Below are 25,410 nucleotides of genomic sequence, written 5' to 3'. Positions count from 1 at the left end.
TAGCCTAGTTCAGTCTGTGATCTAGTCCTTCTTATCTCTCTGCAAAGACTTCACAGGTGCTTGATTTTCCCCTCCAGTCACTAAATTATCCTTTTTATCGCACACTCACTGCCCTATGCTTTCTTCCCTAACAGCTTCACTTGAGTCTGTCTAGTGCCAGTGTATGTTTCTGAGCACAGTTAGGAACTCCAGTTGAGCAGCAGGCCAAAAACTCAGCGCAAAACTTCAGTTTTATTTCTGCTCTTGAAAAGAATGCAAGACTAAGAAAAAGGTGTTTGAAACTAACTGAATGTGTGACACTCATAACCTTGAAAGTGTTTGTTGTAAAAACAACTAGAAATGAAAATGATTCATTAATATGCAATTCATCAAAAAAAAAAAATCACACTGCAGCTTCTAACAGAAAGCTCTTAATCTAAGTCAGAGTGAATTTTGCTTTTTTACTAATTATGGTTTTCAGCATATTGTAATACCATCAAGCCAACGTTTTACATATAAACAAGCAATGAGGAAAAACATTTCATTCCAAAAAGAAGGATGGCTCACGAGAACAACTATCTTAGATTCTTCTCCCTTTGAGCTAAATAAGTTAGGAAAAGCAACAGACATTGGCCAGCATTACTCATCAAACTAATGCAATTCTACGCTTTTGCTTACCTAAGTGAAGCATATTCAGCTTTCTGGTGGCTCAGCTCATTTTCAGAGTCCAGAGCTCTTCTTGCCAATATTTTCATTTCGGTTTCCAGAGAATCTATGTTCTCTTTCATTAGTGCCATTTTGGACATCTGTTCTAACCGTTCACTATCTAACTAGAAATATAATTAAACATGAATTAAACATGAAAAACTGAAAAAAAAATCCGATTCACATATATTTTAATGTTTTTCTCATATTTTTTCAAATTCAAATCTGTATTTAACACAAATCTTTTACTGAAGGAGAAATCTCCAAGTTCCTTGTTTACTCAGGGCTTCCCAGCTTACTAAAGATAGTTGACAAAGAGCTGAAATGTGATTCTCGCTACCTTTGATGTACAATCAATTTCCTGTCTTTCAGATCCCTGGGAACATTTTGATTTATTAATGTAAATTTTGGGTTGGTAATTATGTCCTAGGGCAAAAACGTTTGGCACTGATCAGCATTGAAGTTTTCAGTGCGAAACTAGGTAACAGAAGAGGTTATTATAGTTGTATGAAGGCAGAAATCACTGCTGAAGATACACCACCACCACTGCTGGGTTTAGGTCTCACATTATATAGCTATGCTGATATTTGGAAAGAGAAGACACTGCAAAACACCTCCATTAAGCACCACATGACGAAGTGATTGCCATGAGGCCTTTAAGTGTGTACCTAGAACATAGAAAGAACTGTTCCAGAAACTATTGCTTAGACTCTAGCAAAGCTGGTTTGGAATTTCCAGTTTAAAGGAAGCTGTGCTTGATTATTAAAATGTAATATTGTATATTCTCTCAATATTCGAAGAACTGTCCTTTCAAAATTATTTGAAACAGCTCTTTCAAGATAAAAAATTCTCACTTCATCCCTCTCCTTATTTACTGATTCTTTCAGTGCTAATTTCTGTGTTACTATAATCAAAGATCAGACCACTGAAGAGCAAGTCAGTAAGCTCCTGGCGTACTGTACCTTCCTCAGTATTAGTGCCATAAATTTCATGTTCAAGTATCATCCTCGAAGGATATTGAATAAACTGAAGAAATAAAACAACATACCTAAAACAAGACTGTTCCTGATATTCACTACATATCATGTGTCAAGTGTGTGATTAAAGCTAATTTACTACTCAGAGGATTCATTACAGATGCATTTGGTTTAATAAGATAATCCCTAGAACTATATTTACAAGCTTGATAGGATTTAAAATGTTGAAGGGGAAAAATTAAAATGAACTATAATTTATAACCACAAGATCTAGGAGAAAGAGGCACTACAGAAATCAATGCTTACCTATTTAAAATCAAGTTCTACCCTCAAGAATTCTATTCATGTTATTTATGCTTTCATTTTCTATTTTACAACCATACATTAGCAAACAACTGAACATATCAGTAATTTAAACCTCATTTATTTATATAGGAGAGAACAGTATGATTTCATTTTCTTTTGGAGCACTGGGGCTTAGTAAGACACCATCATCAGACAATTGAGGTTGGAATGGACTCCAGGGGTCTCTAGACTGAAGTCTTGCTTAAAGTAGTTCTGAGGTCAGGCTTGTCCGGTGAAGTCTTGAAAATCTTCAAGACTGGAGTCAGTTTCACTGCCTGACTGGCCTCACTGGGGGAAAAAGTGTTTCCTTGTATTTAGCATGGACCTTTCTTGTTTCAACTTATGGCTACTGTTGCACATCCTGCCCCCATGCACTGCTGTGAGAAGTCTCGCTCTGACTTCTTGCTGAGCACTGGCAGCTAGCTCATAGGTCCCCCTGAAGCCACTTCTGCTCCAGGCTAAGCAAGCCCAGCTGCCCCCAGCCTCCCCTCACAGGGCAAGTGCTCCAGCCCTGGCTATCTTTGGAGCCCTTTGTTGAACTTGCCCCAGTTTGGCAGTGTCTTTCTTGTACTGGGGGGCAAAACTGCATTCCAGATGTGGTTTAACAAGCACTCAGCTCATGCACAGCTCACTGTGCACCAGGATCTTCAGGGTCTTCTCAGCAGAGCTGCTCCCAAACCCATCAGTCCCCAGCTCATATTGGTGCCAAGGGCTCTTGATCCCAAATTCAGGGCTCAGCATTCATCTTTTTTTCCTAAGTATTTTTTCCATAAGGTCCTTGTTGGCCATTCTTCCCAGACATTGGTCCCTGTGGACAACAGCCCTATTCTTGAGCATATCAACTGTTTTCTCCAATCTGGGGAAATCTGCAAGCTTTACGAGCATATGTTCAGTTGCTTCCTTAAGAGATGAAAAGCTTAAACAGGACAGACCTCAGAACAGACACAAGTGACAATCCACGTTACAAGCCCCTAGGCTGAGTGAGACATTAACTCCTGCCTGCTGAGCCTGACCAACCCATCAAATTCTTCCCCACCTAGCTGCCCACCCATCCAGACCAGAGTTTCCTAACCTAGATACAAAAACACTGTGAGTAACAGTGTCAAAAGCCTTGCTACAGTCTAGGCAAATGACATCCACTGCTCTCCTCCTGTTATTCCCTGACAGAAGGCAGTCAGGTCAATCCTGCAGGATTAACCCTAAATGTCACCTGTATTACATTTACAATTCTATAAATAATTACTTGTCCTTACATTTTGAATAGTAGTTTCTAGCTCTTCAATTCTCTGCTGCAAATGAGCCTTTTCACTAAATGCAGTCTCTTGGGAAATCTGTGTCAAATAACAATGAAATCACATATAGAACATCAGAGCTCACCACAGAAATGTAATGCAATTAATGTATTAAAATAGAAATCTTTAGCAACTTTAATTACAATACTGTGTAATTTTTGCATCAAAATAAGCTTGAGTGAAAAAAATCAAACCTTTAACTGCTCCCTGAGACTGTCACGCTCTGTAGTCATCCTTCGGAAATCTGACAGTGCTGTATCCCTTTCTGTCTCCACATGCCTTAACATAGCTTGAGCTGTCACAGTACTTTTAGGAGTCCTGGGGCATTTGATAAATTCCTGACGAAGCCGGGAAATCTCTTCCTGCGCCTGTTTTTAAAAACAGCAGTATAGCAGAAACATGGAATAAATAATGTAGCGTATTACCATGTACATAAATCACAAGTAGGACTGGTTAAAGAATTTATGTTAGAATTGCTCAACAGAAGAAATAGATTTTCATCCTAAAAAGCTCGCAAAAAGCAATTATCAGTGAAAAAAAAAAATCATTATCTTTTAGTAGGCCAAAATAACAACACATTACATTAGCACATCATGGCAGCAAATGGAATTTTAGTAACAAAATGGAAAATAAGAATAAGGATCCTGAACAGTAACACTCATGAGACTTTTCATCGATATTTTCAAATCAAACTATTTCAAGTGTTTGGTAAAAATATTTTTGTTTCTTACCGCAAAACTGTAAAATCTTCTAATGTGGGAAAAAATTATGACTACAGTCAATATAATAAGGCAAATATGGCTGGTAGTGCAGAGCAACCCGAAAACCATACCATATGACAGATGAAGCAATGATTTATGCATATATGCTTTGATTCAGGAAAGCATTCTTAACTCAGGTCAGCACTTACAACCTTGTGCTTGTATTTAACTGTAAAATTCAAACTTTTCATAACTTTTTTTATTTCTTGAAAGAAGTATCATGAAAAATACTTGACATCTTTCTTGTACATCACTTTAAGTTATTTCAATTAACCAAAATAACATAAACAAAGTTACCCGTTCATAAAGCTTGGCAATTTTGTCTCTCTCAGCTGTTAAAACTTTCAAGTTACCCTGAATTTCTGCCACATGGCGCTCATACTTTTTCAGTGTTGACTTAAGTCCTTCACGCTCTCTCAATATTTTCAAAACTTCCAGATCAGAACTCAATTCCTTAAAGAATAATGTGATACAAAGTTAAAGTAGAGAAACAAATTTTCATATCCTTTTTTATATCTGCTTTGCAAATTTACTTAAAAGGTGTAATCAGACTTCAACCTAGGTAACTAGATGGTCAAGACTGTTCATACACATTTCTTAATATTATAAATTCTTCTTTTGAACAGCAAGTGTTTATTACAAATAGTACAGGAATTTTCAGAAATCCACTTAATATATTCAAATGTTAATTTGATAATCAGGCTAAGAAATTATTAAAATGTAAACAGTTAAAGCCACACATATATATTCTGTGTGAAGCATTAGTTAATTTCACATTTTTTGCCATCAATATGCATTGATTTACAATCAATTAGTTTTTCTTCCTGGTAATATGTCATTAGATAAACCAATATTGAAAAAGACTGTATTATTCTTTTTGTTCGAAAGTGTTTTCCAAGCTCACCTGGATGGCTGATTTTTTTTTTGACATGCTGCCACAGGTAGAGCTCCGTTAGGACTTGAAAACACGTTTCTAAATACCTTCAGCAAATTCTCAGGTTCACTTTTATAGTAGTCTCTGTCCTCTTCCAATGTCTTAATAAATGTGCCAAGCCTGGAAGGTGCCTTCCCTTGCGTTATTTCACCTTCTGTTTGCAAAATAACCTGTATTTAAAAAAGTAAAATAGTTCATTCACTGAAACAGAACTTTTGTAATGAAAAAGTATAAAACGGATAAACATACTCTTCGTAATGAAGATATCTAGTTAAATATCCAAATATTTATAATATAAATACAATAAACATTTAAAAATAATATTTCAAAGTAACTTCTGAATGACAGTATTTTCTCTTTTAAGTTAAATTGCAGAGAATGCTTGAATGTCCTTCTAAAGCTGACCTAACAGGACAGAAAAGGCCATAAAAGCTAAGTGTTAACTGACTTGGAATATATCCGTTCATAACTAAGGAGGACAATTAAATAGATTTGTATTGGAATATCTCCTTAATTTTTTAGTATGAAAAAAAAATAGGTCACTGTGTTTACATAAGATCCATGAAAAATGAACTTTTGAAATGGAAATAACATCATGCGTAACTAATTCTAGTTGAAATCCAGAAAGTAATGCGGGGGCCTAAAGCAGATTTTGAAGATGAACTGTGGTTCCAGAGTTCAAAACTGCAAAACTAATAAACTAATCCTTCTCTGTTACAATCCATCTGTTGAACTCATGAAAGTTTAAGCAGCTAGGGAGTATTAAGCTCCACAAGTTTCTTTCTTCCTTTTTTTTTTTTTTTTTTTTTTTAAGACAAATTCAGAAATAGACTTTAAATCCCTAAAAAGTTATAGAAGTCCCCTAAATCTCTCAGCGAATCTAGCTCTTAAATTCCAAACTCTCTGGCTGAAGAATCAAAATCTTTCAGGGGTAACAGTAAGCTCTACATGCCCAGTGTTGTGTTTTTTGTTTGTTTGTTTTTTAGAGGGGATTCTTTGCAGAATTGTGGTATAAGGTCAAATATAACATACATGAAAGTAAAAAGCAAATTATACCCTCACACTCACCACCACCCCAGAATTTTGAGACAAATCTTAAAATTATGGAAAGAAATTAAAATCATGACTAAAAACAAACAAACAACTTAACAATTTATGTTTCAGGAATCCACTTAATATATTCAAATGTTAATTTGATAAGTAACATTTATCACTGGCAAATATTTCTACAACATTGTAGATGTTTCTAAATATTCCAACAGTAATGTAACATCTGAAACAAGATAAAATAATAAGATAAAAACATTAAATATAAATGTTGTTTCTTTCTGTTTCATAAATGATTTACAAGGTATTCAAAATAGGTAAACATATTTTCATAAAAAAAAAAGTCAGATTCTCAAAAAGATTCTCAAAAGCAAAATCCTTAGAACTAGCTGCAAAACAGAAACAGATTCCCATCCATTTAGCAAGAGAATTACAAATAAGAACAGACACGTTTGTCCATTCTTTAACTCACCTGTTATCAGTGAAAACAAAGCAAGCAAAATTAACTAGTTAAAATGATAATTTAATATGGAAATTGTCTGATTTCATAGCTACATATGTATTAAGAATGCATGTTTAACTCACAGATTTTAGTGTTTCCACTGAGTGTGACAGCTTCTTTATCTTGTTCTGTTAGCGTCGGATTTGAATCTACCATAAAAAATTGAGAGAAAAAGATGCATACATTTTTTATAATCGTTAGGGCAGATCCAGCATTTTTTCTGAAGTATTCTTTTCTACATGTTACTATTATGTACATGCTATTGTTGCAACTAATATTTTGTATATGCTGGTTAGTTATCATAGGCTGAAAACACTATTTACCAATAATAAATTTAATCTAGAGGAGAATCAGAAGTTTTATCTTCAGATGCAGTCCAGGATTCAGAAAACCACTAGTAGTTGAATTACTCTTGGGTGAGGAAACAAAAAAGGGAGCATGCGATACTTGTTCCAATAACTGTTTTACTAAGAAACTTTTGAATTTAGGGACAGTTTGACTATCCCTATGGACTAAAGAAATATACATGTAGTTACACTAATGGCCAACAACTATCCTTTCTTCCATCTGAATACTATTATTTGAATCATATAATTGCATGTGCATAAAATGATATTTGCCATTATCATGTGAAATCAAAAGCAATCTGCACTGAAATTGCAGTATTTTCAACTGCAAATGTGACTTTAATCCTTGAACCATTTTACACTTGAAAAAGATGACAGTTATCAGAAGCTATTTTTCCTTCATTCTAGCAAATATACTTGAAAGTAGAGATGAAAGCTAAAAATTCAGCTGAAAAGGTCAAGCAAACAAACAAAAAAAATATATTCCCACATTAGGAAGTAACATTAAAATAATCACTGTACGATATTAATTCTAATAAACAGATACCTTTGCTTCCTCAAGCTCCTTACCAGTGGTATTCACTAAGAAATGGTTTCCTTTTTGCAGCTGCTCAGTTTGGCAATTACAGCAAGTTCTTTATGCAGATGATCATTTTTACAGGACAGCCTACCCACTTGACTTTCAACCACTTGCTTCTTCTCAAGCAGTTGTATGACATGTTGCCTTAGCTCATGGTTTATTTTCTTCAGATCTTCAATCTATGAGGACAAGGAAGAATAAAATATTTTATCTCATCTTCAAGGATCTGCAGGAACTACTTCACAGTAAGAGGCCTGGTCTCAAGGTTTCAACAGCCTTACCATGGCTCTGTCAGATCTTAGGAGAGCCCTTCAATCACCTCTGAGATAGGGCCGTACATACAAAAGGCCAGCAGAAATTTATCAGATCAATTACTAATATTAATTCATCGACTAATCAATATAGAATTAATAATTTCCTTGAAACAACACTGTCTTAAAGTATGTATTTTATATATATGGCCTTTTTCTAAGACACGAGAGTTGCTAACTATTTGGGCAAGTATCACCTCACCCTTAACACCTCATTTTAAAGGAGCATCAGTTCCTCATACAGCTTTCCAATGTTCTGAGTCCTCAGATTTCTACAATCCCAGTCTAACCAAGAAACGAATACGCTGCGATGCAGAAAGTCCCTTGTTTACACAGACTGATCATGTAATGCACGAAAAAGTCAGTATCTCAGTAGTGATTTCTGTGACGTTCACTTGATTCTAATAATCCAAGGGTTTTCTTCTTTTTACTAGCAGTGTAAAAAAAATGCATTTTGCATTATTTGGAAAGACATGAAAGATTATTTGCAAAAAAAAGCTTACTGGGTGGACTCTGTCATGTGACATTCTGTAGCTTTTAATTTTACCACTTCTGCTCAATGGATATGCAAATACATTAAGAGTCAGTGAACAAAATATGAATTGGTTTTCATTATAATTTTATTTTTTACATTTTCATCAAACCTGATCCAACTAATGCTACTGAATTAATACCTAAGCATAGTCACAAACCTAGAAATGTGATAATTACTCTGAGTGTTTGAGTGAAAAAGCAGTTTTAAAAAGAAAAAAACAAACAGAAAACATGCATGAAGAGAAGTACAGGCCGTATCTGTACCTGTGGTTTGGAATTCGTGCCCTTTTACTGAGTTATACAGGTTGGGGAGAATACAGCTGTGCTGTTACTGAAGGAAGTCCACAACGGTGCCCACTTTTGACAGTGAGAACAGAACTGCTAACGAAGGGCATGGAAGCTAAATCCTACTCTGCATCGGATCATCTATTACGTAAACACCTACAATGACAAGCCACGAGTAACTAGTGATACCAAAAGCATTTGCATTGCTCCATCCAGCCAATTTATACCTTTCTCCCCTCTTCTCCTGCTCTTGGAAAACCAAGAAAGTTCCGACATGCACTCAGAGCTGCCATATTTAGACTACAAAATCAAGGATTCTTCATGGAAAATATTTTTTTTTAGCCATCTCCTTTATGAAGCAGGAATTGTAATTGAGTGCCTTAACTAATTGCAGTTGTGTACATGATGCTATACGGTGAAAGTGGTGTCTAAGCAGACAAAAATACTGATCCCTTAAGGCTTTATGGACTCAAAACCCAATAGTACTCTACCAACAAAACTTCATAGCCAACAAAAACCCTGAAGTACAAACAACTTTGCTCCTAGCATGTCTTTGCACTCTGCTCTAGCTTATGACAGCCTGTTCCAGCAACACAAACCAGGGATGACAACAGTACCACCTCTGTAATCCCTACCCACAAAAGGATGGAGAATAGCATTATCATCATCATTTGCTATAACAAGACAGAAGAAATACATGTTAGTAAGAAACATGGACATAACGTGCAAATTATTTCCACCTACCAGCATCTTCTAACATATCAAGCATGGGCAGAAACACTTGTAAACACTCAAACTCCATTCAGTTCAGCCAAACACAGGGACATGCAGCTACTTATCATCAACTCATAGTAGTGCAGCCTGTGATTCCTCAGAAATCCATAAACACTTTGGAATAAAAGAAAGGAGAGAAAGATAGAGTGCTCTCTGGCAACTTTCTAAGAATAAGTATGATAAAGTAAGGTTGCTGGAGTGGGCCCCTCAGTGAGAGAAGGAAGAGCCAGCGAGGCAGGGAGAGTGGCAAGCACACCGATGCCTCGCAGTGCAGTTCAGTACCTGCCAGTGCACTGTGCCTGTGATACTAGAAGAAGCCCACAGATCCAGCAGTAGAATACAAACATGCAACTGTTCACCAGCAGGAAGTTCTTCAGCACCAGCACCATGACCACAACAGCTTCTGTCCATACTTACATTCAAGAGTTTCAAGGAACTTTAGGGCAGCTGGTTCACCATGTTATTTCACTACCACATACACCCTAGTCTGAGTCAAATCCTGGTCACCATCAGGCTGACCAATAGCCTCAACATGTTTTTAAGCAGCACCCTAAGTGGTGGCTTTGTTTAGGACTATGATTCAGCTGACAATTCTGGGTATCTACAAAGAGACTTCTAAGTGCAATTCACATGATCCATTTTGGACATTCATCCTAAAATTAATCACGTTCTAGAAGTACCTGTTTCTTTCCTCTGACAATGAAGACAGCCTGGATATCTCTATTACATCCACCATCATTTGACATGTCAAATTACATAAGTGGATCCTATCCTAACATTCTGTTCTCTCTGACCGAGATACTCACAACCATCTCCAATTATGTGCATCACCCAAGTCTTTCCAGAAAGGGAAGATAGCAGGTCACAGTCATTTAAAAGCTGCTAGTGCCTCAGCATCTCACTGTGCTAAGGATTCAAATTTGCAGGTAGAATATGCAGCATTTGCTCCCTCACAGTACTACTTTTACTCAATCTGTGGAAAAGAACTTTTTGAAGTTATTTGCAGGAGGAGGCTGACCCCCAGCTCCTCACACCTTCCTTTCAAGTAGCTGTAGAGAGCAATGAGGTCTCCCCTGAGCCTCCTCTTCTCCAGACCAAACACCCCCATTCCCTCAGCCGCTGCTCACAGGCCTTGTGCTCCAGGCCCTTCACCAGCTTCGTAGCCCTGCTCTGGACACACTCCAGGGCCTCGATGTCCTTCTGGTAGTGAGGGGCCCAAAGCTGAGCACAGTACTTGAGGTGCGGCCTCACCAGAGCCGAGTACAGGGGAATGATCACCTCCCTGCTCCTGCTGGCTGCACTGTTCCTGACACAAGCCAGGATGCTGCTGGCCCTCTTGGCCACCTGAGCACACTGCTGGCTCATGTTCAGCCAAGCACCGACCAGCACCCTGCATTCAGTCAGATCCCACGGGCTAGACCACGCCCAGCTAGTTTAAACGGCCCCTAATCCGGTCGCCCCTCGTCCCGTCCCGGTTGCTCACCCCGCTGCGCTCCCCTCCTGGCTCCCCCCGCCCTGCTGCCCAGGCCGGGCCCGCCACGCCCCAACGGCTGCGCCCCGCGCGTCCCTTGGGCGCCGGGCAACGGCCCGCGTGCTGCCCGCCTCACGCCGCCGCTGCCTCCCCGGTCCCGGCTCCTCTGCTCCTTAACCCCGCTTCCAGAATCCTCACAGGTCTCAGGGCTGAAACACTAGAGGCAAAAACAAGCAAGAGATTAGAAATTAAAAAATAATAATAATAAAAAAAATCTGGAAAAGCGTCACTAAGCAGCTGTTGCTGGATCCTGTCAAGGGGTGAATGCATATTCTGGTTTATAATGCAATATAATCCAGTCTGTAAATTCATGCTCTTATAAATTCAGTTTATAAATTCATGCTTTTTGCATATTGACAATATTTCGAATTATCTTGCTGGGTTTGCCCTCAGCAATAGCCACTTTTCAGGAGAAGTACTTCTCCTTGACTATGTATTTTACTCATCAGCACATGAGAAACACCCCCCAAGGCATTTTTAACTGGCCACCTAGTGTTCTGCTCACAGCATTTTTAGAAAATTCTGGTTTTAACTAAAAAAATAAAATTACAAAAAGTTGCCTTAGGCTGCTTTCACCCTGAAAAGCAAGGTGTCCAACAGCTGACAGTATGTTTTTACTGACACCCCATGGCAAAACGTGGAAGCGACGCAACACAAATTTCTGAGGGCTAAATACTGTAAATACTATAAAATGGAAACAAATCCTCCCGCATATTTTTGCTTTCAGTAACATCAGAAATCCCAAAGGATTTGTTTCACTTCCTCCGACCAGCGTTCAAGGGCTCGAGTTCACCTTTGCATTATACCAACTAATATTTGGAACTCTAAATCAACACGGTTTTATGGATGAAGTCCATGTGCTTTTTATGCTACGGATTAAGGGAACAGTCCACCCCAGTGCCAAGCTGAGATATCACCAGTCTAATTTAGCAACAAGTTATGCCCACTTCAAACTGTTCAGAATAATTACCAACTTGTTTTTTAATGTGATAACGCAATATGCCAAGTGCTGGGGTGCATGTCACATCAGGCTCCTTTTAGTCTCTCTCTCATGTGGTAGCAGTTTCTTTCTGTTCACTTGCCCTACTACACCCACACATTTCTTTTAAGGGTTTTGTAAGTTATGTTCCTGCTGTGAACGCTCCAGTTCTTCAGCGGGAAACAACCCCAAGCTCTCATCTTTAATCTCTCGCCCTTTATCTGCCTTTTTTTTTCTCCTTCACATTTCAGGGAATGTAGGTGGCCTAGGATTGTTTCTTCACTCAGGAGATGAAGTTGATTCAGGCTCCAACAATTTTATTGGTAAAGTGAACATACAGAAACCTGGGAATTCCATTCCCAACCCCAATTTGCTTCCTCGAATGATTTGTTTCATCTGAATAAGGATATCAGTTTGGTGTTTCTTCCCAAGTCACTTAATTCTAGAACAAGAAAGAAAAAAAAGAATCCTACTTGTCACTGTTCTTCTTCAAAAGGAATAGCCTACATTTGTGATTTCTCACAACCCACTCTTCCACCTTTTTGTCTACAATTCCTTCATATCTTGGGAGTTCTATTACTGAGGAATGAGAGAGAAAGCATGTAAGGTATCCTTCATGAATACATGTACATTGGCAAGAGATATGGGTACCACTGAGGATAAAACTTAAACTTGCAGCTCTGAGCATTGCCCCCCAAGTCTCAATTTAAATACAGATGATAGGCCTTGTAGAATTATGGCTTAGGTCTTGCAGACTTTAAGAACTGCCCTAATCAGTACAAATGTGAAGACAATCTGGTGCATACAGTCTGTGATCACCTAGCCTTTGATCATTTCCAACTTGTTATCAATTACACCATCAGCATTTAGGCTCTGTATCTTCATGAACACCGTGGATATTTTCTCTGAATTTGCTAAGCCTCTGTGCATTGGTGTTTACTTGTTCAGTCTCCCTGTGAAGTCGTGAAAGCTTCTAGCATCCAGAACATCCCGTGGCGAGGAATTAATTGCACAGACTCGCCTTGCACAAGCCGTCCGCTTTTATATGTTGTGAATTTAGCTGGCATGGTCCGAGTGACGATCAGCACTGGCTCGTTCCGTTCAATACCACGTACACACGTACAAACCTTTACCACATTCCCCCACTGCGGCTGCTTGTTGGTTTAAAGCAGGGCTTTAGCCCAGCCCGCCCCTGCCGGCGGCGCACGCTCCAGCACCTCTAACCCGGGAAGCGGAAGGCGCTGAGGAGGGCGCTGAGGGGCCGCCAACGGCTTTAACGATTTTAACGGCTTTAACGGCGCCCCCGTTCCCTCCCCGCCCCGCCGGGAGCAGCGCGGGGCCGGCCGGTGAGGTGGGAGAAGGGAGAAGATGGCGGCGGGGGGGTTATAAGATGGCGGCCGGGGGGCGCGGGGCTGAGGGGTTCCCTGACCTTTCTCCTCACGGAGTCAGTGCACTCGTGTGGTGCTCTTATCGGTGAAAAGGTACTCATAAAGCTGTAGTGCTACAGCTCAGTTTAGCAAAACACAAGCGAGAATGTATTGAGGGAGAAAATAGAGTTTACTTCCAACCTGTTCCCTTGGTCTTCCAGGCGCTAGAGGTGACCAACTGCAAGGAAACGCTCCTCGGACAGCCCCAGCTTTTGTGTGAAGCACATGGCAGGGATGGAACAGCATCGTCAGCCTCTGGAGGAGAAGGCTGCCTTGTAACTCAGCAGTTTGAGATCATTTTTACTTTGGGAAGAGCATGACTGCAGTTAGCAGTTCCTTGCTGTCACAACAGCAGGTTGTGTGCTTGCCATCTTCATCTTTACCAGGCCACATATTCTTTTCATCTCCTATTTCATTATTAAAAACATGGTACTCCAGTCATCATTCAAGAACTGCCTACAGTTATCCTGCATCCTCAGGACTCCAAAAGCTGGCTTCAGAGACGCAGCTAATGGAGGACTCATTATCCAGTCTCTTTCTAATGATGTTTACCACAATCTTGCAGTGGAAGACTGGATCCATGACCACATGAATTTAGAGAACCGGCAGGTCCTCTTCCTGTGGAGAAATTCCCCAGCTGTGGTAATAGGGAGACATCAGAATCCCTGGCAGGAATGCAATCTCAAGCTAATGAGGCAAAAAAATATAAAATTAGCCCGGAGGAGAAGTGGAGGAGGGACAGTTTACCATGACTTAGGCAATATCAATTTGACTTTCTTCACAACGAGGAAAAAATATGAACGAATGGAAAACTTGAAGCTAGTTGTGAAGGCACTGAAAGCCTTGCGGCCGCAGTTAAATATCCATGTCACTGATAGGTATGACATCTTGCTAGATAGGCAATACAAAATCTCAGGTACTGCTGCAAAGCTGGGAAGGACAACTGCTTATCACCACTGTACCTTACTCTGTAATGCAGATAAGTTTGTTTTGTCTGATGTGCTAAAGAGCCCTTATAAAGGACTAAAAAGCAATGCCACTCCCAGTGTGCCTGCATCAGTGAAAAATCTCTTTGAAGAGGATCCTAGTTTAACTTGTGAGATGCTACTGGATGCCATTGCTGAAGAATATGCTATGCAACACCAAATAGATCATCATATCACCTTAATAAACCCAACTGATGAGACTGTGCTTCCTGGAATTAATAATAAATCTAAAGAACTACAAACCTGGGAATGGATTTATGGGAAGACACCAAAGTTCAGCGTTAGCACGTGTTTTAACATGGTCTATAAGGATTCTGTTCTTGATGTTAAAGTAGATATGGATGTAAAGCATGGAAGAATTGAAGCCTGTAACATTGATCTGCCGGAGCAGTGGCTGCCACCAGCCCTGTGCAGTGAACTGGTGAAGAGCCTTTCTGGCAGTAAGTTTTGCCCAACCGAAACCACTGCATTATCAAGCACATTACTAAGAATGTGTCCACAAGATGACGAGTTGCACAGCAAGTGGAATCTGTTATGTGAGAATATGACAATGTTAATGTGACTCGCATTTTGAAATTATTAATTAAACCTCTGCTGCTAATTTATTGAAAACAGAATTAAAGGGTTAATTTCTACAAGCTTTTACTCTTCTTTATTAGCTATCAAAACTGTTTCATCTTGTGCTTTTGCTAAATACTAGCAATTAGATTTCACTCTGCCTGTATTAAAGGTTCCCAAGTTGTAAGATGTAAGCCACTGAAAGAGGCAGCAGCCCTTTATTGCCCCATGCTGACAGACATCATTGCTGCTTAAACCAGGGAGAATGGTGCAGGCATCCCACACTGCTTCTGCGGCAAAGACGGTACAAATTGGCTGACAGAGACCAGATGGGGTGGATGGAAAACTGATGCTGTGCTCATGCATTGGCTTCTTAGTCTTTATCTCCTTCCCTGCAGATAGCAGCTCAAAGGCCATGTCTCAGTGCCTTCCGTGTGCCTCCTTCCTACCAGGCACAATGATGGGAGTCGCTGCTGCTGTAAGCACTGGTGTGTAAGCCAAAAGGGGGAATACAGATGGAGGAAGAGCTTCCTCATGTTACTAGCAGAAAACTTGCCACTGGAAGGCAATAGTGAACTGAAAGTGACAGTTTTCATGTTAAATCATAATAACAGCTCAATACCAAAGTATCATGAAAGAAAGGCTGAAGATTTATTTCACTGTTGTTGCAGAATAACCTGAATGCCATTTTGACTAGGTCAGAATGGGAGCAGTTTATTGCCGTGGCTATAGGAGAGAACACAGTGCAGCAGCGTGACAGTCTCTGCTGACGGGAACACTGCCCAAATGAGGCTGTTACAGAGTTTATGTACTTCCAGGCTATCCGACTCCACCAAATTACCCTTGAGGAGTACTTAAATTGTAAATGGGAGGCTCAGCAAAAAGAGCTGTAAATTTGCCCTGTTTAGGTGCAGGCATATCAAAGTAGATTCCAACCGGGGCACAGTATGTAGTACAAGCAATTTTCATAAGTCTTTTTCTAGGTTAAGAGGGGCAGCAAGGCTTGAAAGCATGGTGATCAGAAGTGGGGCTACAGGAAAATCAGAGCACATAAATTGGATCGAGGAGCACCAGTGTCAAGTAGGCGAGAAGCAATCTTGACATTAAGAGGGCAAGATAAAAAAAGACGAATCTGGTCTAAAGAAAGTAAAGGAGCAATGATGTTTATGTCCTACGGGATGTTCTAATTACATTTCTGAGACTGTGGCATGGAGGACGAGTCTTTTCTATTCCTCTTCTTCTGCCTCAGTTTCTTCTAGCTCCTATATTTCTGCTGGCATTTCCAGGAGCAAAATGTTGAATTTGCAGTGCCATGAATTTAGTGTCACTGTCTCTCTCTCCTGACATGCACTGCAGAGATTAGCAAGGGTAACTCCCTTCAGTTAAGAGGTTTAGTCTGCCACACAACAGCAACAAATCGTAATTGCTCTTGAATTTTTGGCTGAAAGCCTACAACGAAGGCAGCTGCCACAGCCTCTGGAGCTTTTTCAGCAGTGTTGTCTACGCCAGTATGCCAGTGAAAAACTTCCTTGGGGTAGTCCAAGCAGCCTGGAAGGGATTCCCCCGTACTCTGTATATTACAATTACGTATTTTGGCCCAGTCTGTTTTTCCTGGGCAGACTGGCTGTGTCACCTGAAGATGATTTGCAGCTGACCTAAGTTCAGTATTGTTCCTTGGAAGGCCAGCCAGCTTTCCCTATTAATCACTGTCTGATTTCACGAGGCTTAACAACTCACAAGCTGGTCTATATCAGCCTAACTTGGATTATAACAATTGGTAACAGTTCACAATTCTCTAAATTTCTGAGGTTCCACTCATGTTTGGAAATTCTTTAGCTATCTTGTATCTCCAGAAGTCCACGGGGTGTGAACATCCTGGCCCTGGCAGCTGCTATTAAGGTGCTTGTATCACAGGTCCCCTCTGACCTGTGACTGCAGAAAAATTTGGCACATCCTAATAATCCAGTGATGCTTATGGATCTGCCAGTATTACAGGGGGAGAGCAAGGGAAAACACAAATACCCTCCTAGGACTCTTCTTCCTCCTGTAGCGATTCTTGGGGGAACAAAGGGTTAGTAGTAATTAGATATTTTTCTAACTATCCTTTAAAATGCTTAATCATTTGCTTTTTCCCAGAGAGTGTCTCAAATCCGTGGTTTGGGATTGTTTTTCTTTTAGATGCCTCCTTGTGCCAATCAAAAAAATGCATGCCACTGAAATTAGGGTACATTAGGCACTCTGTACTCCAAGGTGCTACTCAAGTGCACTGTTTTGTCTAAATTAAATTCAAAAGAAAACTGTTCAGAGGGATTATTCTTGGTCCAGAAACTCTTATTTACTTAAACATTCATGTTTTAGGAGAGAAATCATTGAATCATTAAGGTTGGAAAAGACTTCCAAGATCATCTCATCCAACAATATGCTGGAGTCCCTGAAATAAGTGAAATGATTGCAAAACTTGTGCTCTTCTATTGCTGTGATAACATAAATGCTGAAGAGGACAAATGATTTTTATTTTCCATTTTCTGATGCCCATTCCTCTTCTGGCATTGTTCCTACTGACAATGAAAGGAACTATGCATGGACAAAGGACTTGCAAGTAAAAATTGCAGCACGCTGCCAACTAGTATGTCACTGAAGGCTTAGTTGTACGTATGTAAATGCTTCATATCCACAAGAAGTGGAAGGAAATCATTAGCCTTAGCTTCTGATTTCACAATTAGAAAACACAGAAAAAGTTCTACAATGAAGAGAGGGAAAACCAGGGTTGCCTCTTGTGGTATTGGTACCAGACCAAATAATTGGGGCTTACTAGTGGAACAGAGAAGCATGTTGTATTACAAGACACAGAAATCAAACATCTTGGAGTTGCCCTACGTAGTACAGAAAATAATTTAAATGGATGACTAAAATTACAAATCATAAAAAATAACCTTTATTCACATGAAAAATTGGCATATATTACACACAACTGAATAAAATTGATGACAGTGACCAGACACATTTTCACAGCAGGAAGACGGGGAGCTTCTATGGAATGTTTAGGGAGACCAACTGACAGCGTACAGCTTCTGTGGCACAAGTTACTCTTTTTCTGATTTAACACTGAAAAGCTGAGACATTATTATGCAAATAAAGAAGGCAACTTGTCACCCAGAAAACAAGGCAAAGAGCAGTTGTTGACAGCTGTGGAATAGATATGTTGCATCAGAGTTAAGACTAAAAGAATAGCAGCATTCGATGACAGAAGGTAAAAGAGGAATAAAGCAAATAAAAAAAAAAAAAAGAGAGAGAAAAGGATAATGGAATACATGAGCCATCAGGAAAAAGAAACTTCTAAAAAGTTTCTAGCAATGTGCAAGAGAAGGAAGACAGGGCTGCCTCTTGTGGCACTGGTACAGGACCACAGCCCAGGGGCTTAAAACTAGAATAGAGAAACATGTTGTATTACAAGGCATAAAAAGCATAAGGCACCTGTCAGTCCTGAGGTTGAAAATTCCTTATGGGACTTGCAAAATAGGCCACTGCCTGTTCTGCATGTCAGAATGTGCAATTTTTCTGGCAATGGTTAAAAAAAATATCTTGTTTTAGGAGAAAAAGCAGCAGCAGCTCAGGTGATAATTTCCGGTTTCCAGAGGATGAAGGGAAGACAGAAAAGTTTTTTTGTCATTTTTTTTCAATTAGCATATCCCTTAGGATCAGTATTAACAACAAAGTTTTGGGTTTCTTCTAGAATAATTTAAAAATTAGTTATTACTTTTTTTAGGGGACTAAGTAGCAGGGCAATAGCTCATTGCAGTTCAGACTGTAATAGGAGGACAGACATTAAAATGAGAGGAAGATTGGGAGAGGACCATATGCTTTTCCAAGCTTAATGCAAAGGATGGAAATGCACCAGGGAATACAAGCACATATATGAATAATAGTGAGAAGAATACAGCTAGAACGTTGCTTGCATCCTTTCCAGCCCCAAATCCATTATTCAGAGAAATGTACAAGAAGACTCTAAAATGTCCACATACTGAACTCTACAATGTTTGCATGCAAGGAGCTTAGAGAATGGAATGCTACATTTGGGGTTACTTGTAGTCCATGAAGTCAGTTACTAAGGGATTGATTAAAACACAGCAGAACAGTCGTCTTGACTAGTATACAAGACCCAGATGAAATACATGGGCTGCTTATCAAAGAGAAGATGTGGGCTGAAGCGGTGCCTCAGCCACAGAAGTTTGCAAGGTGGTCAATTAAAGATACAAACCCCAAAATTTGCTCAAGACAAAGAAAATTAATAGTAAAACTAGAAATGACAGTAAAGAGGCCTTTGAGAGCCCGTACTGAGGTATAGTATAAAACCCCTACTCCATAAGCTCAAATTTAGACATTGATTGTATTCCTTAAGATTACAGAATAAATAAGCACAGTGGGTGAACTGCATGATTTTGTTTTCTCTGAGTGGAAAGGCACAAATATTCTTAATCCTATAGATTAAAAAAGGAGTGCTGGACAAAATACCTATTATGGATTTGCTTCTGGTGGTGGACAGCTGGACCCAAGTGGTATCTTCCAGTCATGATTACAGTTTTATGCTTATAAAAACACTCACTAAAAGCAGCTGTCACATTTTCTTTGTATGTTTAGTATGAAATACATCCACTGTAGTTTCATGACAAGGTCGCAAGTCAAAGTCACAGTATCCAATGCTGAAGCGGCCCTACAAAAATTGACAGAATTGACATGGGTAACACAGAACAAGCTATTCTACAGTGTTAGTTAATTAAAGAGGTCAAAGTATTTTTACCTCTGGTTTCTTAAAATAGTCAAGACCCCTTCCAATCTTAATCATCCATCCATTGTTGAATCTGTTTACAAAATTAACAAATTTGAAAACCGTAAGTGTATGATCACATTGAAAAAAAAACAGTTATATTCACATGACTTACAAGCTCCTTCACAATTATTTCCTAGCATAGCTGATACCTGTACAAACAATGGAACAATGGAAAGCACTCTTCTGTTCCAGAAAAAAAAAAAAGATAATTGTGAAGCTGTGGAGGACTAACTTTATCCAGTGAGGGCCAGTGCCTTCTACTTTTCTAACTACAGCTGTAATTAGAAATTATCTCAGAAGGTAGCGTTAGGTAGTAGTTTGACTTTAACTGGCATCCAGTGACTTTTTATATCACTCACCTAATTTCTCGATCATGTATCGAAGATGAAAATGAAACATTCAGCGTTACTCCATAATTCCTCAATGACTGTTTTATTTCTTCCAAGCCACTTGTCTGTTGATTCCTCCCACTGCCCTGATAGAAGTAAAAATATTACTTTATTTTTATTTTTTTTTGAAACCACACATTCTATTTTTGGTGACCTCTTCCTAAAATCCCCAACAAAACCATTTTAGTAATAATTTAAACTCAAAGAAAGTCTCTTGGATGAGAGTATATTTGTATTTTTGTTGACAGGATAAGAAGCAGACAGATTACAGGCATACTACAGGATGTGGAGGAAGAGCTCGCCCTCAGCCCTTGAGAACTAGATACAGATTACTATTTGATATAGAATAAATGCAGGGATAGTTTGAAAGGCTTTAGCTCATCAAAGCATCTTTTAGATGCTTTATAAGCTATATAAGCTGTTTGAAAAGGAAAAAAAATATATTGACACTTTGTTTTTGATGGCATTTTCCACAACAAATTTTTTACCAAAAATATCTTTTTCATTTAAGATCCGTCTTACCAATGATTTGTTAGACTTATCAAAGAACTCTGAATGTATGAGATTACTTATATTCAACTATCACATTTCATTTTTCTCTTAATCTGTGTTTTCCGCATCAAAGGCATCAAAGCCTTTCTCTAACAAGTTCGTGTAAGTAAGAATAAATTTATATTTCAGTTTTACATACATACACACGTTACGTGTGTTTGTGTGGTGTCACCTGAGAACGGGGAAAAAGAAACCAAGATCTATGCACTTACTTCATCATAGGAAGTGAGGAGGTGGATAGTTTTCACTTTGCATGGCCCCTTAACCAGCATCTCACAGAACCGTAGGAAGTTATACAACTGTAAAAGTTTGGTTTAATTTAGTAACCTGGCTTTTTTTGGTTGTTACATGCATGTGCTATGCTGAACATCCACTTGCCTGATGAACGTGCCTAATGTATGGGTCCTCCACCCAAACTTCAGAAACAATCTCGGTCAGATACTCCTGGAAAAGCTTTTCATAGCTGTAACCTGTTGCATTTTCCTCTATCCTGATTTGCTTATGGTATTTGCCATCTGAAAAAAAAAAAAAGGATTTTTCAGTAAAGACCCCGCCAGAAATCCTACATTAACCACCCTGCCCACCTGATGCCGGCCAGTTAAAGACGCACGGGTCGGTCGCAGCTCCCCACCTTGTTTCTCCTTCTCGATGTGCTTTTTAATGTCCTCAGCCCTGGTCATGTATTCGGATATTTTCTGCCGGTAACGCTGCTTTTTTGCCTCATCCTTTGTGCCTGCGAAGCCAAACCGCGCGGGTCGGTGCCCTCCACACCTCGGCCACCCGGGCACCGGCACCTCCCGGGGGGACGGGGCTGGGGACGAGGACCGGGAGCGGGATGGGGACGGGGAAGGGGACAGGGACAGCGATGGGACCGGTACCTTTGACCACCTGCAGCAGCAGGTCGATGCCCTCCTGGTAGCACACCAGCGACTCCTGGAAACGAGACGCCAGGTCCAGCTCCACCGCCCGCTTCACCGTCTCCGCACCAGCCCGCTCCAGCGCCGCGGTGCCATCGCCCCCCGCCCGCGACATGGGGACCGGGAGGGGACCGGGAGGGGACGGGGACAGGGACGGGCTGCCGGGGAAATGGAAACCGAGGCGGGGGAGCGGGCTGTGCCTCAGCCTTGTCCTTCCCCCGCCTCGGAACTCGGGCGCGGCGGTGGCGGTGCCCGGCCGGGGAGCTGCGCCACGAAATGGCGGCGGGGCGCGGCGCCGTGGGGATGGGAGCTATGTGGAAGGTGCCCGGGGGTCCCGGGGGGCTGTGAGGGGCTGGTTGGGGTCCTGAGGGGTCTGTCGGGGTCTCTGCTGGCCGGGAAAGGTCGGGGTACCTCAGTGTCGGGGTATTTTCTTTGCCTTAAGCCGCCGCGAGATGTAGTAAATGCAGGCTGTGTGCACGCCGAATGTGAATTTAAGCGGCTGACTAATCTGCTGGAGGGTGTTGTAAGACGACTAATTACATGTTTTTTTAATATATAATGTTTTTTTTAGGTGTTGGGGAAGAGGGCCGAGGGGGTAGCGCCCGCAGTCTGGGCCCGTCAGATGTTCACCAGGTCGAGGATTCCCAAGGCGGTACGTGCTGCCCTGGCTGAGGACGCTGAGAATTAAGCATCAGCCTGCTTAATTTGGGGCTGAATTCTGTGCTGTGGCACATTTCTGGAGACGTGGGTAAATGGCTGTAAAACCAAAGAGACTGGAGGCTGGGTTTAATTTGTGTCGTAGCTTGTCTTTCTGCAAGATGCCCTTTAGTTTCACTTTTCCTAAAATCATTCGTAAAGCCTGTGGAAAAACTCACCGTTCATGGGCTGAACAGAGGTTCTTCTGTCAGATACATGTGGATGAAGTGCTGTTGTGGGGAGCTGGGGTCAGCCTCTTCTCACTGATAACCAGTGATAGGACTAGAGGGAATGGCCTCAAGTTGCCCCGGGGGAGGTTCAGGTTGGCAGTGAGGAGGCATTTCTGCTCAGAAAGAGCAGTCAGGCACTGGGATGGGTTGCCCAGGGAGGTGGTGGTGTCACCGTCCCTGGGGACGATTATATGTAGTGCTCGGGGACATGGTTCAGTGGGTGACATTGGTGGTAGGGGGGTGGTTGGACCTGATGGTCTTGGAGGGCTTTTCAACCATAATGATTCTATAGTTCTGCGTATCTCCATGCAGTCGTATGGCTTAACTTCAGAGTCAATGCATTAATCTGCAAAACATTATAAAATATATTTTTTTTAAGTATAATAATAATTCACATGTTTAGAAAAACAATCTGTGACACTTTTATTCTAGGTATTTCAGCCACGGCCTGGAGATCATGAAAAGTATGGAGGCGACCCTGAGCAGCCCCACAAAATTCATGTTGTTACTAGAATAAAAAGTGTCATTGGTCGCCCATATTGGGAAAAGATGATAATACATAATCTTGGACTGGATAAGGTATTGTGGTGATGGTTGTTGTTCATACTTGTTATGCACATCAAATATGTAGAGAAATAGGGTAGAATTCAGGTGTCAGTTTTTCTTGCACGTTTGCTTGTTTGTAAGGACTTCAATTTTTACAGTCACTAAGCTTCAATTTCTTTACAGCTACTATAAAGTACAACTGAGAAATGGATTATGTATATAAGAGCTGAACAGTAATACACAACTATTATTTCTCTAAATCTAAATTTGCATATATGGTTTATATCTTTCCTGATAGTGTGGAAAGTTCAGTGAACAGAGATTTGTGCTTTAGAAGTGTATTTTGAAAACCTCTGCTATCCTTTATAGGCACATCAACCAAGACTGCACAAAAATATTCCTTCTGTGAATTCCAAACTGAAAGTTGTTAAACATCTGATAAGGTTTGTTAGCTATTTATTTTATTTGGAATACTTAATATAACTCCATTCTAGTCACAGAACCTTACTAAGCAAACTCTTCTGCCTTTAGGATACAGCCGCTGAAACTACCTCATGGATTGCCAACAGAAGAGGAAATGTCAGACACCTTTCTTACGAGCAAGGGAGAGCTTATCATTAGAAGTCGTCTGAAACCTGTGGAGCAGAAAGAAATTAAGTCATAAGGTGTGCTGGTTGGATTTACGTTCTCTCAAATAAATAATTTAACTCCTGTGTTCAGTGTTTGTGTATGAAACGGAAGCTTAATTCTTACCACGTCTGGTACAAGTGGCAGAGATGATGCTGATGATTAAAAGATTTGTGGAAGGGTTACGTGTGTACAAATATAAAATTCAGTGTTGCTAATGTTTGTCTGAAATACTAGATGGCTGGGGTTTTTACTTCATGTTTGAGCATTTTGATTAGATTATTGCAGTTTATGGCCAGCTTTTAGAGACCTTTATAAAGACGATTAGATAAGCAGGAAAGTAAGCAGAATAGATGTAACTAATGATGGACAGTGCATTTCCCAGCTATTAGGAAAGGTTTACAATGAAGGTGCATGACTCTACCTTTACTGTACTAAGAAAAGAACAGGAATTGAAATGGCTTCTGTTCAAAAGTTACTTGAGAACTGACTGGGTATCCATGGACAGCTTAATTTATTGAGTCGGGCTTTGTCATTCAGGTATCAAACTTGTTCCTTAGCAGACAGTCTCATCTGGCTTCACATGTATCTTAAAATAGGGACCTGAACTCCCCATTTGGGAGTGACAGAAGGAGCGATTCACATCTTGCTAGGTTGTACAGTTTGTCTTTCAGGAAACACGTCACTACATACGTGTTTCTTGATTCTAAGTGTTTAGTATTAATAGCCTAAGAGCTATAATCTGTGTGAAAGTTAATGTTTTTCTCATGGTAATATTGCAGACCTAAGAAATCTGGAGGCCCTAAAGCATATCTGTTTGATTTAGGTTAGTAATTATGAGCTCCAAACATACAAAATAACACCTTTCATGGGATTATCTTGAATAGTACTGTGTGCAATGATTTAAAGACTATTTCTGTTTACGGTTTAAGAGCTGTTGTCAAAATTAGGAAGCTGCTGCTGTATCAAATGATAAAGTCATTTGCATTCCAGCAAGCATAAATCTCATAGTTTACCACGCTGTGAGTCTCTCCCATGCTAGAGTCACTGTAGAGGAGTTAATCTTAATGGCTGTGTGTTGTGAGAACATCAGAGGGATACAAGTGGCTGAAAACGAATGTTTATCCTTTCTGCATGCTTGCAGAGAGGAGTAAAAACTAGTAGGAGTTCAAACAAATAGGCATATCAGTAGAGGGACATAAAAACTAGAGATACTGCGTGCAGGAGAAAGACAAAGGATAGGCGTAGTAGTACACTGAAGAGTGCAATGGTTCCTGCAGACAGGCCAAAGACAGAAATGCAAACTTGAGCTGAAAAACCTCAATTTTTCAACAAATTACAGGCTGCAGTCAGAAGGACACAAAAAAAAAGACTGATCTCTGCCAAAAGGATATAGAATAGCAAGGAAAAAATGAGGCAGGTAAATGGATGTTGGTTTTCTTGCTTCCCCCTTCCTTTCAGTATCTGCACAGCATCTTGTGCTGCAATGTACAGTCCGTGTGGTGATTTCTGTGTTCCCACTGAGTAAAGCTGAAATTTCAGCCTGGAAGAAGGACATGTAGTGCATCCAAAGTACTGAGCATGCTTAAAAGAGATGGCACAAGTCCTGGCACCCAGGAAAGCAGGCACACAGTCTGCTCACATTGGTGTTGAGGGACAGCAGGTATTAGACCTTTACTAAGAATGGTGGCCTAGAGTGACAAAGCCAGGATCTCAGCCCTTACCGAGCATGTTTGGGATTGTGTCCACAGCGCTGCAGCCTGGTGAATCC

At 40.4% G+C, this 25,410-nt stretch overlaps 4 protein-coding genes across 4 annotated transcripts in view; 2 read left to right on the top strand and 2 right to left on the bottom strand.

The window, feature by feature from the left end:
- Positions 1–10,119, bottom strand: part of TSGA10 (testis specific 10) — a 32,081-nt gene extending 21,962 nt beyond the window's left edge. Inside the window, 10 exon segments of the mRNA XM_068672132.1 lie at positions 658–809; positions 3,260–3,337; positions 3,493–3,666; positions 4,357–4,512; positions 4,964–5,013; positions 5,016–5,163; positions 6,626–6,691; positions 7,437–7,493; positions 7,496–7,648; positions 10,054–10,119. Of these exon segments, the coding sequence (XP_068528233.1) occupies positions 658–809; positions 3,260–3,337; positions 3,493–3,666; positions 4,357–4,512; positions 4,964–5,013; positions 5,016–5,163; positions 6,626–6,691; positions 7,437–7,493; positions 7,496–7,648; positions 10,054–10,119 (1,100 nt within the window).
- Positions 10,120–13,072: 2,953 nt separating this feature from the next.
- On the top strand, positions 13,073–14,934 carry LIPT1 (lipoyltransferase 1). The gene is made up of 2 exons (XM_068680764.1): positions 13,073–13,229; positions 13,472–14,934. Exon 2 carries the CDS (start codon positions 13,737–13,739, stop codon positions 14,856–14,858), a length of 1,122 nt encoding a protein of 373 aa, XP_068536865.1. The 5' UTR covers positions 13,073–13,229; positions 13,472–13,736; the 3' UTR covers positions 14,859–14,934.
- Positions 14,935–17,766: 2,832 nt separating this feature from the next.
- Positions 17,767–21,788, bottom strand: MITD1 (microtubule interacting and trafficking domain containing 1). Its single transcript, XM_068680777.1, has 7 exons — positions 21,502–21,788; positions 21,255–21,356; positions 21,002–21,138; positions 20,836–20,922; positions 20,042–20,157; positions 19,653–19,713; positions 17,767–19,565 (listed from the first exon to the last, which is right to left on the bottom strand). The coding sequence occupies exons 1-7, from the start codon at positions 21,653–21,655 to the stop codon at positions 19,470–19,472; spliced, it is 753 nt and encodes a 250-aa protein (XP_068536878.1). The 5' UTR covers positions 21,656–21,788; the 3' UTR covers positions 17,767–19,469.
- MRPL30 (mitochondrial ribosomal protein L30) lies at positions 21,716–23,731 on the top strand. The gene is made up of 5 exons (XM_068680789.1): positions 21,716–21,861; positions 22,112–22,192; positions 22,899–23,045; positions 23,382–23,455; positions 23,544–23,731. The coding sequence occupies exons 1-5, from the start codon at positions 21,817–21,819 to the stop codon at positions 23,674–23,676; spliced, it is 480 nt and encodes a 159-aa protein (XP_068536890.1). The 5' UTR covers positions 21,716–21,816; the 3' UTR covers positions 23,677–23,731.
- Positions 23,732–25,410: the final 1,679 nt, after the last annotated feature.

The sequence above is a fragment of the Anas acuta genome, chromosome 1 (assembly GCF_963932015.1).
Source record: "Anas acuta chromosome 1, bAnaAcu1.1, whole genome shotgun sequence".
In the NCBI taxonomy this organism is placed as follows: Eukaryota; Metazoa; Chordata; class Aves; order Anseriformes; family Anatidae; genus Anas; species Anas acuta.
This window is presented reverse-complemented; position numbering and strand designations above follow the sequence as displayed.